The sequence below is a fragment of the Eleutherodactylus coqui genome, chromosome 6 (genome assembly GCF_035609145.1).
Source record: "Eleutherodactylus coqui strain aEleCoq1 chromosome 6, aEleCoq1.hap1, whole genome shotgun sequence".
Lineage (NCBI taxonomy): Eukaryota > Metazoa > Chordata > Amphibia > Anura > Eleutherodactylidae > Eleutherodactylus > Eleutherodactylus coqui.
The window spans coordinates 104,648,609-104,666,092 of NC_089842.1; the positions used below are offsets into that span (position 1 = coordinate 104,648,609).

The 17,484-nt window shown below is 46.6% G+C and overlaps 1 protein-coding gene across 1 annotated transcript; it reads right to left on the reverse strand.

The window, feature by feature from the left end:
* Nucleotides 1-1,477: 1,477 nt before the first annotated feature.
* On the reverse strand, nucleotides 1,478-16,366 carry ICMT (isoprenylcysteine carboxyl methyltransferase). Its single transcript, XM_066607325.1, has 5 exons — nucleotides 16,143-16,366; nucleotides 14,104-14,192; nucleotides 11,517-11,686; nucleotides 9,148-9,365; nucleotides 1,478-6,540 (listed from the first exon to the last, which is right to left on the reverse strand). Exons 1-5 carry the CDS (start codon nucleotides 16,353-16,355, stop codon nucleotides 6,358-6,360), a joined length of 873 nt encoding a protein of 290 aa, XP_066463422.1. The 5' UTR covers nucleotides 16,356-16,366; the 3' UTR covers nucleotides 1,478-6,357.
* Between the last annotated feature and the right edge of the window lie 1,118 nt (nucleotides 16,367-17,484).

The following is a 17,484-nucleotide window of genomic DNA, read 5'->3' on the forward strand; positions in this document are numbered from 1 at the left end:
TCATCACTTCCAGGACTCCTTGTTCTTCATACTACTGATAGTTCTTAATAGCATTGACTGTATAGTGTCATCCTACTGCACAATAAATTTGAAGTCAAAGACCTTTTTTTTTTTTTTTTTAAATCACTCACTTGCAGCATTTTAATACAGGCTTAGGAGGAAGCTCAGTTCCTTGACTGCCCCATTTTTTTAACAGAACTATTGTCAAGCAGAGTCCGGTGGAGTAGATGATGGATGCTGCAGCGCACATCTTCTCCAACAAGGCTCTCCCTTCTTTTGTAAGCCTAGTGTTGGCACCCTGCGGCTCCCCAATAACTCCATGTGATGCAGGAGCGGTAATAACGCCGGTGTTCACACTTGAGACCTTTTGAGCCTCTGGTGCAGATCCGGCACAAAATATTCGACAGTAGCGCAGCATTACAGAAGCGCGACGAACCCCATTGTAGTCAATGGGATCCATCCAGCATGTGAGACATCCATCCCTCGGTGAGAAGGAAACTGGAATTGCCAAATGCTGAAGTGACCGAATCCCAATAGCGGCACATATCACTCATACGCTAGAAGAGTGACTAACAGATGCATGTTTTACAGGATGCCATTATACCCTACAAGGGTGTTAGACACCCATCACATTCTCTGTAAAATGTATGAGGGGGTACACAAAAGAAACTGGAATCTTTTTTGGGTTGGCGGGGAAGGTTGCATTTGGCTCCAGTGATATTTTTTACCACAATTTGGTTTTTTTGCCTATTTTACAATGTCTGATTCATACAAACAACATGCAGCGGTGACATTGTGTTTCCTTTTCCACTGTTCAAAGCAATCGTACAAAAAAGAAGCACAGAGCAAGAGAGGTTGAAGGAGGGTGAGGCACGGGTATCATGACATTTTCTGCCAAAAATTATTCAACAGTCGGTGCCATATGGACAAACGGGCTACTGGTACTTCCATCACAACAACACAGCTGGGTTGTTCCCATGAAGCAGCCATTGCAAAATAGGCAAAGACACTGAATAACTTGTTAAAAAAAAATAAAAGCATTGGAGCCGAACGCAACCGTCCCCAACGACAATGTCTGGTGTACCACCTAAGAAGGGGTCTGCAGACATTCACCTAGCAACAGATGCCTGTCCTAGTAACCCCCCCGCCCACCAGAAGAGGCCTCCAGTCTCTTTAGGGTACCCTTTCCTATAGGTCGGTAGCTTTTTTTAGGAAAATACTTAAATGGAAGAACCTCACATCAAAGTGCGAGAACGATGTTTGCCGGAGGAGAACAAAACCATGAGACCACGACCAGTCAGATGAGTAATGACTGAGGGTAGAACTGTAAAGCGATAGGATGTTTTATTGTACGGTCGGTATGTTACTATTTACACATGCAGCGTGTCTATAGGTACAACATATACAGGTATATAAATACAAAGTAAAACCATTTCCCGCTGTATAATCCCCGAGTGAAGATACGGAGCCCGACGCAAAGGGTTAAAACTAACTTTATTTAAAGAAAAAATATATATATTACACACATGAGCAACGATTCCCGTCCCCCGCGGTAAACAGAACCCTCCGACTCCCATAGAAAGTATTCTGGAATTTGATTGTCTGCAGGAAAGCACAGGCAAGGCTACGGCGGCTGGAACTTATGTGCAGGAGGCGGCCATCTTGTAGGCCAGCAATAGACCTCACAAGGTTTTTCTATTCTTTCTTGAAGAAGAAATTGTACTTTTTGGGCCCCAAATCCTCCACTTTGTAAATACTTTACTTATCTAGCACAGACTTGACTAAAGGTTTTCTTCATTCACAGTGTTGCTTGTTTCCTGTCCCGATAGAGCAGTGCATTGTGGGAGCTCAGGTAACAGTTACATGCTAAAAGTGGATGTTAAACTTTGGATAGTTGTTTGGAAAATGCCCCCTCTGTTAATTTCTGCAGCAATGGTGAGAGAATGAGCTGCTGCAGAAATCCAACCTGCTCGATCCTTGTTTTCCAATAACTGGCATTGGGAGTGTTGGAACAGGTCTATACATATTAAATAGTCATCCAATCCCACCGAAGTTCATCATAGGTGCATATCTGACAACAGGGTGGAGCTAAACTGAAGTCTGTTTCCAGGGACAACCAGCAAAAATTTGATAACTATGGCTGTGAAGGAAGAAGACCAAAAATAACCCAATTTGTGCAAAAACAGTTGACTCAAAGACTTATAAATCGGTCCACTTAGGAGATATAGAAGGGATTAAACATTAAAATGTCAAAAATGGAACAATTAAAGATACACAAGTCAAACTCAAGGCCCATGGTCCGAATCTAGCTGCCCACATCATTTTATGTGGCCTGCAAAGTGTGGGCACAGAACGACTCGCTCTCCACTTTCCCTGGTGGTGCAGCCAGCGCTTGTCAGAGGGGGCCGTGCCAGCACAGAGTGGGTGCCATCTTGGATTTTGATCTCCGTCACAAACCTCCACACAGCTATTTAGCAACTCCCAGCTGGTGGCAGCTCTGACAGCCCTACCCAGATACCCTAGCCCCCCTCCAAGACAGGAATCTTGTGTAGCTCCTGCCCAATTTCACCCAGTGCCTCAGTTTTTGCATGGAATCCAGAGAAACGGTGCGTAGAGCCCTACAGCCGTGTTACAGGATAGTTATAAAATCTTAGGACTCCTTCACAGGGGCGTATGCAGTTTCCGTTTTCTTGGACCAAAACTGTGCGTATTTGGACGTTGCAGGGTTTTTATGCGCACATAGTCACTGCGTTTCTTGTATGTGCACAGAAAAAAAAAAAAAATAAACCACAAGAGTGTTTCAAAGAATTCTCCTACCTCCACATGCAAGCACGCAGTGACTACACACGTACCATGCATATTTACGCAATGCCATTGACTTTAATGGGCAATTTAGATCCATCATATGGACAAAGTCAGAGCATGCTTTGATTTTTTTTTTTTTTACCCCATAAAAAATGCACGCATGTCTGATCACCCCCATTCAAGCAGTCCGTATTACACGCATAGTATGGAGTGCAAATACACCCATGTGAATGAGCCTTTACAATTACAAACAACCATAAAGGTGATGTGGCTCTCGGTGAAAAGAAGTTTGACACTCCTGCTTTAAAGGTAATTAATTAAATCATAAAGCTGTATTACAGATGCAGTCAAGCCATGTGCTTTCTAAGCTATTAAAGGAGTATCCGAGGATTTAAATTTCTTACCCGTAACCACTGCATCGGACCAGCCACTTCTTACTGTGTTCCAGCAAGGCGTCACTTTGTACCACAGGCGGCCATTGTTGGTGCATCATAGGTGAGAGATGGGCTATCGGGTTGTGATAATAGTTAAGCCAGCCCAGAAGTGGTTGGTCCAACACAGCGGGTCCCAGTAAGAAATTTGAATCCCTGGCTAGCCCCTTGCAGAGGATTTCCAGTAGTCTTTACACAATATGCATTATCCTGGGCCTGTGTATCGCCCCTAATGGAAGAATGTGTGGTCATAACTCTGATAAATATAATTTAGGGAGTTCAGGGTACATTAGTTTCACCGTTGCCTGATCGAGTATGAACCCCCCCCTGTTTTTGTGTACCATCTACTTAATACTGATTAGTCCACAAGCGTGGCCTGCATCGTGAGGTATACATGATGGTCATAGCAGTGCTACAAATACGGAGAGGTCACCCAGAAAACAAGATGGAGTAGCCCCTTTATGCCAGGGTGCTTCCCTACTGTGAAGCTGGCAGACTAATGGCACAAGTTGGCACAAGTCCCCGTGTGCTTTTAGCTGATCCTGCCACTTGCTTTCTTATACTTTACTTAAAACTGTGTTGTCTGTCCAAGCGCCAACACTTGGTGCTCTTCCCCTGGCAGCATCCTTTGGAGTTACCCCTGCCATGACAGGAGGAGGAAAGTAAAAGTGGTTGTATTAATAGGGCAGAAGCAATATGAGAGCAGGCGCCCCGATGTGACCTGGCACCACGTTAGTACTTGCCCATAAATGCCCTCTCAGAAGGCCACTTATTACTGTGGTACGCTGGGAAAACTTAATTATTTAGTAGTTTTACAAGCTGCCGCCCCAACTTGTGCCCATCTGCTGTCAGAATGCAATATGTGTGTATCTATGTATATTTTGGCCATAGTACCCAAAATCCCCTAGGACTAAGATCACCAAAATGTACCTGTATTAACTCTTTGCAATCCAATTTTGGATTCGGGATTTCCTAGGGGGCTCTCTCTTTCTGCCATTATACAATGGCACCATCTGCTGGCTAGAGCCAGTAATGCGGTATTGGACATGCTGGAGAGGCCGGCAATCTACAGTAAGAATACCCTGCCGGATGTCTTCCAACATCGGAAGCTGAACAGCCTTCAATCAGAATGTCTTTAGACGTCAGTGGATTGGAAAGGGTTAAAGTTAAGCATTCTGGCATCACTTGTATAGGAGATTGCGTTGACCTCGTCTCTGGATTATAACCAATACAGCAATTCGCACTGCGCCAACACCTCACAAGGTAACCTTTTACATCAGACCCCAGGCATGATTTTGACATGTAACATGTAGGTCAGTCTTTGGTCTATGTAGTCTCATGCTAATGATTACTGCAGGGTTTGTGGCATGAGACCATACTATAGCGGTATTATTAGAAGAACCGCTAACTGCAAGTAGAGGCCAAATGTCAGGAAATGTAACCAGTTCTCCGTAATACTGTGACGCCATGCTGGATGCAGCAACATGACAATTTAGGATGTACAATTCAACTGACAATTGCACATCAGGAATACATCGGCCGGGTTCCCATAAACCACTAATTTCTGGCCAGCTGTGTTATGGACACCTAATGACATTTTGGTTCATTCTGCACACAGGGCTGGCATCCGCAGCCCAACAGAAAACAGCTGCATGCGACATATTTTTGTCCAGCTCAGGGAACATTGACCATGGAAACAGATGTGCCGGATGCCATGAAAAATCCCACAGAAAACGGGACCAATGGGATCAGTTCTGGCATCAGCTTCCCTTCAGCATTTCACACCAGCCGGCTATGAGAATCTGGCCTTCGTTATTGGAGGGCCTCCTGCTCATTCTTTCTCCGTAAGAACTGCCCTCCGTGCCCCCTGCACCCGTGCCCTGTGTAACAAGTGTGTGATGCTTTGTCTGTGGGTAACAAAATAATGGTTCTAACAAGATCTAGTGAGCCCGACAGTCTCAGTACTTTGTTATCCATGACCTATTGGTGCTTCCAGTCCTGCAGCAGGAGGCTGTAAAGAACAAGCAGGAACCCCTGGAAATACAAGGGCCAAATTTCATCTGGCTGCTCCCTTGTTGGGCATCCCAAAATGGCTGGTAATGCAAGCTGTGGCTACCCTGCAATTCTTTTTGTGGCTGAATGCGACAGCTGAAATTATTCCACGTGGCCTCGGACTAGACGGACATATTAGGGTCCACATTACTGGGGCTGCCTCCTCCACCATCATCATGTTGTAGATTGGTGGGGCAGAAGGACTCGGGTGATGCCTCCGCCAGTCCCTATACAGTGTATGAACCAGGTCCCATACATACAAGCAGTCAGTACAATAGCTGGCATGATTTATAGAGATGTATGGCATGATATAAGAGGTCAGAGCTGAATATCATTACACCTCTTATCTCTTGCCCAGCATGTCACTTTAAAGTGGCATTGCCATGATACTAAGTGTTGGCATATTGCTAGACTCTGCCATGACCTACCGCAGCCTGATCCCCACCATAAAGTGTTACTTCTAGCTTATGTTACAGTACTGTTGGGAATATCTCTCTAAAGTTCCAAAGTCACATTATAGCCCCCTCCTTCGCACCCAACACAACCCGTATTTCCCCAACAGCTTCTTCTAATGGAAGAGTTCCACCAGTTCTACGGAATGCCTCACATCTGCAAGACTGATATCGGCACAAGATGGCTACTGGAGCAACCATCAGTGCGTTTGCCATATTCCTGGGTCTTCACCTCTCTAGAGTGGGCATGTGTAACATCCAAGCATACGCATGATCCTGAAGAAAAAAAAATAGTCATCGGTCTGTGTGGATCAACGTCCTTCAAATATATTTATGTATAAAAGGTTCTATAAAAATGTTTTCTACCCCCTCCCTGTATTATGAGATAGGATTCCAGAAAGGACCGCTGAGCATGTTCGAATCAAAGTGCAAAAAGAAAAAATATACATCTGCTCGTTGGTGTCAGTCGTCATAGCCCTTAATGAATCCTCGTGACTTCATGTAAAAGACTGAGGCCGGCTTCTACTTCTTCTCCGTCTTGCTGCTGGTTTCTGGGATGGAGCTGCCAGGTAAATCCTCACTACAGGAAGCGCGTCACTAAGTGCTGCCGTTCCATCCTATGGCTCCACCTTGACTCCATTTATGAAGGGTAAGCCCGTGGGGACAGTCCTTTTATAATCTATATATTCCTGCCCGAAGAAGTGAATCAGCGAGAATTCCTCCTCCTCGACCCGTTCGCGGAAAAATCTCCAGGACGCCAGAGTGTAGCCAACTAGACAGACAGGGTTACAGAGCAAAACCTGCAGAAGTGCAAGAGAATTCTGGGTAAGCAGATAATACAGTTTTCATAAGTTTACTAGTTCTAGTCTTGTTCATAGCAGCGATGGTCACTCCATCAGTGGACCCCTGATACGATCACAGGCCACCAATGGGCTTCCATGTCAGCTGGGGAACTAATGGTGGCCCTCTAAGTCTGCCATCTTTGTACTCCTATTAGGCAGGAACTAATACCATGTCTGTTACAATTACACAGACAGACATGTTATATTGCAATATGGAAGTACTGCAGTGTATACGATCAGCAAATGCAAGATAATGTCACAAAGGGGACTAAAGAAAGTAAAAACAAAAATATCTTTCAAATTAATAAGGCTTTATGAAAAAAATAAAATAAAAATACACTTAAATATTGTCAAAACCATAATGGCCCATACTGTACAATGTTTTACTTGTGTGTATGCTGTAGAATAAAAAAAATAAAAAAAAAAACTATTTTTATTTCATTCTATCTACTGAAATGTGGAATAAAAATTAGCCGAAAAGTTGTGTTTACCCTAAAATGGCACCACACAAAAACCACTACATCTCATCCAGCAAAAAATAAGCCTTTTCTAAAGATATGTATGGGGGAAAAAAAAAAAAAAAAAAAAGGTCTGGCTCTCAGAATATGGCAGCACAAGATATAAAAATGCAAAAAACCTCAACAAATTAGTAAGACTTTAATCAACAGCTTATATGTAGCCGAAAATCTAACTAGTCATAAGAACAAGCCATCATACAGCTGCTTCAGCAAAATAATAAAGAAAATATTTTTTGGCTCGTTGTATGCAGCAACACAGAAATAAATCCAAATAGGCCAAGTCCTTAACCCCTTGACGATCACCGATAGGTCTATTGCCAGCCTGCAGCTGCAGGACGGGTATGAAGGGGGTAATCGCGCGATTTCCCTCCATACACCGCGGCTGCTTCTTACAGGCGGCAACAGCTCTGATAACCCACGTGGCTCATCGGAGCTGTTAACCCTTTAAATGCCTCTGTCAATTTTGACAGCAGCATTTAAGTCCCCCGAAAAATGTTTTGGGGGTCCTGTATGGCCCTCCGCGATCAGATTGCAGGGAGCCGTGTGGCTGTCATGGCATCCAGGGGCCTTCTAAAAGGGCCCCAGGGCTGTCATCACAGAATGCCTGTCAAGTCATGCCAGGGGACAAAAAAAAAAAAGGAAAAAGATCAATAAAGTTTTGGTAATTATTAAAAAAAGAGAAAGTAATAAAAGTTTAAAAGACAAAAACCTTTTTTCCATATTTATAATAAAAGGATCTAAATAATAAAATAAAAATACATATTTGGTATCGCTGCGTCCGTAAAAGTCCGATCTATTAAAGCAACGCATTATTTACCCCGCATAGTCGGAGAAAAAAAAAAGAAAGAAAGCCAGCAATGTGCTTTTAAGGTCAGCCTGTGTCCAAGAAAAAAACTAAATAAAAAGTGATAAAAAGGTCGTATGTATTCCTAAATGGTACCAACGCAAACTACAGGACGTCCTGCAAAAAATAAGCTCTCGTACAACTACGTCGATGGAAGGATAAAAAAAAAAAAGCTATTGTGTGCAGAAGATGGCGACAGAAAATTTTAAAAAAAAATTCAAGTACAGCAAAAAAAAAACAACAAAACAGTTTGTGCGCCGTAGAAACAAGACGCACTGAAAGATGGCGGAATTTCATTTTCTTTCCATTTCACTCCACTTAGAATTTTTAAACTGTTTTTCAGTACATTATATAGCACCATTGAAAAATACAACAACTTGTGGCCCGCTACAAACAAGCCAGCTACTTTGATTGAGGAATAAAGGAATTTTTTTTTTTAAAAGGAGGGGGGGGGGGGGGGGGGGTGCACAAAAAAAAAAGCTTGGTCACTTAGGGGTTGAAGGTGTTGGTCCAAGATAGAACGTTATACTCTATCCACAGGAAGGAGATAACTTTCTGATCCCTACATGAATCCCACCACCACCCCAAATCACTTCAATGGGATCACTTGTACTCAGTAAGTTTTGGAGCTTCCATTGGATCAGGAGGTGTGACCTTTCTATGGTAGATGGCGCTCCCATTGAATTGAATGGAGCAGCAGCGCACATGTGCAACCACAGCTCCATTTCTGTGGGGAATATGCCCATTGTATAAGCACTCCTTATTACAGGATGTCCGAGCAGCAAGAGCTCAGAGTTACTGCCATACACCAATAAGACATTTTAATTAGTCAAAATTTGATTCAGAATTACTGCAGTCAAGGAGAAACGACGCTGCGAGCAGCGGGACTTGTGAGTATGTGGACTGTACGCCTATCACAAGTATTCATCTGTGCTGAGGGGCAGGAGGGGGAAGGTTTCTCCATAGGGAGAGCAGATAGACGGTAAGACTTATAAGGCCATGCATGCTCCTCTGGGAAATTCAAGCAAATGAGAGTAAGGAACAATGCCTCTACAGCGCCACCTATTGGGAGGCAGCATCTTCTAAGTCAATGTTTGACCTTTTATGTGCTGAGGCTTTATTATGCTTTCATTTGTTTCCCTGCACATTAAAGCAGTGCATCTCAAAAGCATAGCGGAGGGAGTAAAAAACAAAAGCTTTTACCTGCGTCCCAATGCTCCAGTAGAACCAGCCCACGTAGGACGGGTGCCTGAACCAGGCGTACACGCCGCCGGTCACCAGAGTGTGTGTTTCCGATTTCTCATTTTGAACGATGTGATTGAAGTTGGAGCCGGCTGTGAGCATGGCGGATTTCCTCAGAGACTCCCCGAAGAGAACCATAAAGAGCCCAATGACGCTCAGCCACGTGATCTGCTTCAGTTCTGGAAAACAGGGTAATGCCGTCAGGATGGAAGAAAGCAGCGACAAACCTCGGGACTAGTGGCCGACTACTATGGGGGTCTGTAGACTTCTGCAAGCCTGTTTCACCCCGATGTATATGGAAAAAAAATGAAACAAATTTGCTGATAGTCTTAAAAAGAAACCTTGAACACTTTGAAGATACTTGAAATCTCCCACCCCTTTTCTTAAAACACTGCTGTGATGTCCCTCTGTTATTCCTCCTGGAAACTAATACATTGACAACTTGTTATTAGTATTCCCTTGGTCATTAGGGCACTATCAGCACTGACTGAACAGTGCTAAAGCACGTGTCAAACTCTAGGCCAGTGATGGACAACCTTTTGAGCTCGGTGTGTCAAAATACGCCAAAAAAGCGAGCATAACTCGGGTGGTGTGTCACTTAGTGAGAAAAAAGTTTGAAAAACGAAAAATATCCCGCGCCTTGAAAGAAACCAATCTTTTTTTATTTTGTTTAAAACAACGCGTTTCAACACGATTGTGTCTTTATCTTTTTTTATTTTGTTTAAAACAACGCGTTTCAACACATGATTGTGTCTTTATCAAGATAAAGACACAATCATGTGTTGAAACGCGTTGTTTTAAACAAAATAAAAAAAGATTGGTTTCTTTCAAGGCGCGGGATATTTTTCGTTTTTTAAACTTTATCATCCAAACCAGACCGTGATTACAAACACGGTGAAAAGATTTCCCCGGACGCCGCTCCAAAAGAACAGACGGAGAAGCAAGAAACCTGCTGAAGGCAAACGTGGACAACAGGTGCAGAGGGGTTATTTCCTTACCATCGGATTAACCCTTCTGGCACCGGGTAAGTCCACTCTTTCTCTTTTTTTAAGCTATAAAAGCACTTGAAATTGCTAGTGAGGCGCATTCTAAAGTATATTTTCTAATAGTGAGACAAAAAATACATTTGCGATATTTATACTTTAAATAACAAAAATGTATAATTGTAATATACAACTGTATTTAATAAGCCCAAACCATCCATAGCACAGGCCCTCGCCTCTCGCAGCCTCCCCCTCACTTATCTCAGTAATGATCGTCCCCCCAGACCCAAATACTTACCCCTCCACCTTGTGGAAGCGCCACTCCTCCTCTGCCCGGCGCGCCGCTAGCAGCGATGATCTCCGGCACACACTGTGATGTCAGTGTGCTGCCGGATGCCTCCTCCCTCTGCTTTTGCGGAACCAAGTAGGAGACGTCGGGGGAGGGGGGATCCCAGCTGCACACTGACATCACGGTGTGCGCCAAGATCAGCACTGCTTAGCGAATACCGGCAGAGGAGCCGCAGCCCCTGCCGGTATTCACCACTAACGGGTTAAACGGCCGACAGCGGCCGAGTGTCAGTGACACTGGCTACGTGTGTCAGTGCTGACATGCGTGTCATAGGTTCTCCACCACGGCTCTAGGCCCATGGGCTGAATCCAGCCCTGCAAGTCATCTTATGTTGTGGACGCAGCCAGAGCTATGCAGATGGGGGCGGCGCCAGCGCAGGGACTGAGTGCCATTTTGGATTCTGAGCTCTGGTGCGCACCTCCACGCCGCTCTGTTCAGCAACTCACAAGTGGTGGCACAGCTCTGCCAGCCCTACCGGGCACCATAGCCACCCTCCAGGATAAGAAGCTCCGTGCTAAAGAGGTGGAAGTGGAGAAACTCCATCGTAGTGCATAGAGCTCCAGGGCCATGGGAAGGAGGAGTTACATTTAGGGCTCATTCACGGGGGGAAGGGGGGGGGGGGAATGCAGTTTTGGTCCATGAAATATGTAGCCTTTTCAAATAGAAACTGCGCATATTTCTTGATGATACATTGCCTTTAATTTCAAGGCAGAATGGATAGGTGCTGTTATTTCCTGTGAAATACAGGGATTTACAATGCAAACCGCACAGGAGAGCCAACGACCTACCGTTTTGTGTATACAGCTCATACGCAGACCTATGGTTACAGGCTACAAAGCATCTATGTGATCTGATCCAGCAGTTATGTTACTCCCTTCCATCTGCCTCCAGGTGGACAAGGACCCCACGACTGCAGGATCAGACGGTGTACAGGTGTGTATATGCAAGGCAGACGCTACCATAAACTGCGCCAGTAGACCGAGATCATGGACACCCACCTGGATAAATGGTTTGCTCTATGGTGAACTCTACCCAGGAGGAGATGGCGGCCAGCGTGTATTCCAGGCTGTGGTTCAGCAGGAAGGAGTCCAGCGACAGGCTCCTGGGATTGTTCATTGCAGTAATTAAGTATTCAGAGTAGTGGAAGAACGAGAGGGAGCACATGTACCTGCAACAGAGGAGTCACATCAGCACCACCCAGAGAAGCCGTAGAGTCGTACAGTAACATAGCATGCAAGACCAAAAATGGGGCAAGAGGGGTGTCACGTCTCCTTAAGGCCTCCTGCAGACGGCCGGGAGGCAAGCCATGCCCCTGCAGTGACCGCGGCTCACCTCCTCCCTCGCCATCTTGCTCTGAACATGTGCCGGCGCGTCACTAGGGCCGTTTCTGTGCGGGCCTTTGCGAGGCTCGCACAGAAATAGAACGTGCTGCGATTTTTTTACAACGCAAGTTGTCACACAGTCAAATAGCAGCTGTCTGCATAGGACCGCATTGTCTAATGCAATCCTATGGCAGCGGGCACCGGCGGAAATTCTGCGGGAAATCGCACCACTGAATTTCTGCCTGTGTGAAGGAGGCCTAAGTAGAGCACCCAAAAAGTAGGTGCTCTTCTAGGGGGTGAGTGGGTAAGGGGAGGGCATAGTCTCTCCCCAAGGAGAGCACCCAAAAGTGGTGTGGGGACACCTAGAAAGTAAGCGAGGAGACTTAAGGTCATGCTAGCTAATTTATGCAAATAAGGAAGATGGAAAAATACCTCTGCAGCGCCACCTATTGGATGGCAGCATTCCTTCAAATCAATGTGACTTTCTAACAAGTCTTAAAGGGGTTGTCCCGCGCCGAAACGGTTTTTTTTTTCAACCCCCCCCCCCTGTTCGGCGCGAGACAACCCCGATGCAGGGGTTAAAAAAGAACACCGGAGAGTGCTTACCTGAATCCCCGCGCTCCGGTGACTTCTTACTTACCTGATGAAGATGGCCGCGGGGATCTTCTCACTCGGTGGACCGCAGGGCTTCTGTGCGGTCCATTGCCGATTCCAGCCTCCTGATTGGCTGGAATCGGCACGTGACGGGGCGGAGCTACACGGAGCCCCATTCAGAAAAGAAGACGACCCGGACTGCGCAAGCGCGGCTAATTTGGCCATTTGACGGCGAAAATTAGTCGGCTCCATGGGAACGAGGACGCTAGCAACGGAGCAGGTAAGTGAAAAACTTCTTATAACTTCTGTATGGCTCATAATTAATGCACAATGTACATTACAAAGTGCATTAATATGGCCATACAGAAGTGTATAGACCCACTTGCTGCCGCGGGACAACCCCTTTAATGATTGGGAATAGGAAATTGGTGCTGCAGAGGTATTTTTCCATCTTCTTTATTTGCATAAATTACCCAGAGGAGCGTGCATGGCCTTCTAAGTCTCCTCGCTCATTTTCTAGATGTCCCCACACCCCTTTTGTATGCTCTCCTTCGGGAGAGACTATACCATCCCCTTACCCACTCACCCCCTAGTATCGCCACACACTTTTTGGGTGCTCTCCTTAAGGAGACACAACACCCCCTTGACCCACATTACAGGCCTCTCACAAACTAAGTGAAGTCTGTGCACACTGATGCGGGGCAAGCACCCCGATACAGCAGCCTGTGTATGGATTCTGGCTTGGTTTCTTACTCCCAATCATTGTTAGGTCTTGTTGGAAAGTCACATTGATTTGAAAGAATGCCGCCATCCAATAGGTGGCGCTGCAGAGGTATTGTTCCATCTTCCTTATAAGGCCAAGAGAAGACATATGTCCATCCAGTTCAGCCTATTAGCCCCCAATGTTGATCCAGGAAAATTTCCCAATCATACGGTATCTTAGAGGGGTCCGGCACTGTTATAATCAGGAAAAGCGACAAATGTGATCTAGCGTTATGTGTGACGCATTTTGGAGGTATAAACGCGGGATGTACATGTGTTTTTCACGGGTGTGGAAAAAAACAAACAAAAAAAACAAACAAAAAAAAACACACACGTGGTTCCAATACTTAAGATGGTAACATTCGCATCGCACCCGCATGGCATTTCAGGTGGATACTATATTTCTGCTGCCATAATGGGGGATTCTTGAACAAGAATCAGCCAAAACTGAGCTATGCGGCCATTCCTCAGCCTCAGACCATCGGCCGGGTGAACCATCGCTCATGTGATGTAACCCACTGAAGTTAAGGACTTCTTTTCATCTGCGAGTTGTCCTCAAAACAGGACAGGACTCGCGCATGAAAGTTGTTCATGTGAATACGGCCTTACTTCTACGCTAAGATATGAGATTCAAGAACCAAAGTGGCGTCCAGTGGTGCCGACCCCTTACTGCAGCGGCCGCGACGGAGAAGGCTGACCCCCGGCAATGTCATCATGGCCAACGAGAGAGGGTAGAAAGACCCCATATCATGTGACCTGATGACAGAACTGGCTGGGAGTCTTCCCCTCCTTGGATAACCCCTTCACAGCTCAAAGGGAAACTACATTCTGCCACTCCACTGACCCGTAGTTTGCCCAAGACGGGGAGGTAAGTGACCCGTGTGACTGACCTGTAGACAATACTCACCACCCAAAGTGCCTCCATGGTGACTGCGTGATGCTCACCAACAGGCCACAACCAAACGCAAAGCCTAAGAAAGCAGCTCTGATGGCAACCTGCGGGCACAGACAACAGATATATTAGTCTTAGTAACAGCGGGCACCTGTTCGCCCTCCCAGCCCCCACTGCTGGCAGCTCCTTCACGCTGATCTCTGGAATCCTCTTAGATGAAATCTCCTGCAATCTTCTAACCTCCTTCCCGGGTGCTGAGCTGGAGACGTAGGAGCTGACGACCGCCGTGGTGACCGGGGGCCATGTGTAGGCTAGAGGCCTCTGCAAAAGCACTTAAAGGGGCTGTCCAGAGTGGCAGCAGTTCTACTAGGTGACATCACAGACTACCAATCAGAACAGAGAGCTTCTACGGAAGACCCCACAGCACCATAAGGGGGTCACTGATATTAAGGGGTAATGCACTGCAACTATAGGTGGGCTCATGCAGCTAGTTGTGTCTCTCCATAACCTCAGGAGGGCAAGGATCACTGGTGGGACACATTAAAGGGTTGCACCAGAATTACAAGTTATCCCCATTGGTGGGGGTCCTGTGTATCTTGTGTGCCTTACTGCTGTCTGTACCCCCCGCAGTAAGGACGAGAATGAGTAGTGCAATAGTCAGGAAAGCCTTGTGCCACTCAATTCATTTCCAATGGGCCTGTGGAGAACAAGCGCCGGGGTATTACTGTCCGCCACTGAGAAATGAATGGCGCAATGAATGCACATGCTCAGTTATTGTGACGTCACTGCAGGGAAAGAAGCGACCCCTGCAGTGAGAAGAGGGGGACACGGGACCACCAGTCTCAGCATGTTATTCCCTATCCTGCGATTACTTGTAATTCTGGTACGAGCCCTTTAAAGCATGTGTGCACTCCGGACCACCCGCTGATTCCGGGGAAGCTGGGGGCATCAATCTGACTGCCGGCACGTTTATAGGTGGTTGTCCTGGGATCCTGAAGGGTTAAGTCCACCAGATATGCAGCAAATATCACCAATTCCATGTAACGGGGCAGATTGGGGGGACACTCCTGAATAGCGTTAGGGCCAATTCATAGGAGTGTATTTTCTGTCCGTGTGCTGTTAGTACTTCTTACTGACCGAACACGGACCGCGCACGGGCACATTCATGTAAGGCAGTGTATTCGGATGGGTTTTTTTATGTGGTCGGATGTTGAGTTTACAAAAAGAAAATAAATTGTAGGTGGTCTTATTTTGGTCACTATTCACCCACAACATGCGGTGAAAGAGGTCGATTTTTTAATGGACTGCAATTGCATCCATCGGTGTGAATGAGCCCCTACTGGGGGTTTTTCAGGAGTGAACTATTGGTGACTTCTCTTCAGGATCGGTCATCAACAGATGATTGAGATCAGCTGATCACAGTAAAGCCGTGATTGCCACTTCAGTCACAGCACTGTACGCTGTCTAGTGGCTGCGCCTGGTACTGCAGCTCCATCCCATTCACCTGCATGGGATTAAGCTGCTCTCAGGCACCTGACGAATGAACAGGACGTCACCGGCCTGAGAAGAGGCTGCAACGCTCGGCGGACCGCCGTGATCTATCCAATCAGGCATCTTGAACTCCGCTAATCAACCTCCGCTGGAGACCGCTGTAACAACGGGTCATACAAAGACGAGGCGGGGGTTCACAGATTATATGCGGCGCAGCGATATATATATATATATATATATATGCCTTAGTCCACAACACGGATCACGCCGAGCGTCCAATGTAGTAACCAGCTCCCATGTCTCATGAACTAAAAAACTGGGGGTCCCGAGTCGGCGCCTTCCTCCTCCAACAGGTCACATGGACAATGCCACAAAAACACGGAGTCGTCCTTGAAGTCGCACGGGTCTGGACACTTCTATAGGAAAGCAACAACCACTAGTAGCGACATCAGGCTCCGCCTCTTACGACAACCACAAGACATGAGACCACCCTGCTGATGGACACTGAAGACCTCCCTCCCCAGCCCGGAGGGCAGTGCCCCCGCCGCGGTGCCACACTGTACCTGGTAGAAGGGAGCCCGGTAGAGGAGCAGCAGGACTCCGTTCATAAGCGCTACAAACACGAGCAGCGTTATCCTCCCCGGCGAGCTGCCCAGCAGGGTCTGCCCCGGCTCCGTGTACCGGCTGGTGATGAACGGCAGCGAGATGACCGACACACCGAGCACGAAACTGAACACACTCACTCTGCCCTCCACTACCAGCCCGACGCCGGCCATCTTGGTGGAGGCAAAGAGGAAGCCGGCCGCACACTTCCGGTTCACTACCTGACGTACAGGACGCACGCTAGGAGTTTGTGCAGATAGAGCGACACCTGCTGGATGGGAACTGGTAGTGCAGCGCTGTACTAGAATTCTGCATCAGGATAAGCAGTCTAGGCAGGGATGGAGTCCACACTAACGGATTTGATTTACAGATTCTGTGATCACTGTTCACATGTATGAAACACATTGACTTTGCCGTTCGCTCACACTTGCGAGTAGGAATTGCGGAATCTGTGAGTGGAAGGAAAATCGCAGCATGCTTTACTTTACTACGGATTCCACGTGTATAAGCTCCTTTGATCCTTATGCATGCGTTTGATCTGCAATGCATACGCAATTAAATTGCGTATGAATGCGAATTGAAATGCAAGTTGCTAGGAGACCAGATACAAATGGAATAAAGAAAGCAGGACAGTCTGGGGAGCAGCACACCATCCAGCCTGCTGTCTGCAGCCTCCGCTTGTTCTTTTGGACTCTTCCTCCACAAGAAGAAGTTGTTTTTTTAAAGTGGTTTATACTACTTCCAAAATAAGTAGTGTAAACCAGCCAAGCATCCCATCCTGAAGGCTGTCAGCTCTCACCACGACAGCGCAGGAGAATGTCGCCTGAGCGATAGAAGGGGGTTTCCAGGGGGTTGGGGAACTTTCTGATGTCATTCTCTGCTTGCCTTCGTTCTTCCGCGCAGATGATATGCTGTCTATCCACGTACATCCGCTTGGAAAACCGCACGCATATGTGACCATTCGTAATTTGTTTCCGTGATCATTCGCAGGTCTTCCGCTGCGAGCCCGGCCTTATAGTGTAATGAGAAGTTTTCGCAATGTATTATCGTATTTGCTGCCCGTATTTATGAACTCGGCTTGCTGTCAGTGAATGGCAGCTCACAGAGGTGTAACTTGAAGTCTTGAGTGCGAATGTCAATATCTGAGCCACCAGCCTGTCATCTGTCATTTATAATATTGCTGTCCTCTTATGTGGCAGAGGAGCTGTTGGGCGCTCTCCATGCCCAGGCAAACAATCCCCTGCCACCTCTGCCCCCAGCTATGGCACAGTTGGCACCCATTCGAATGGCTAATTAATCTAA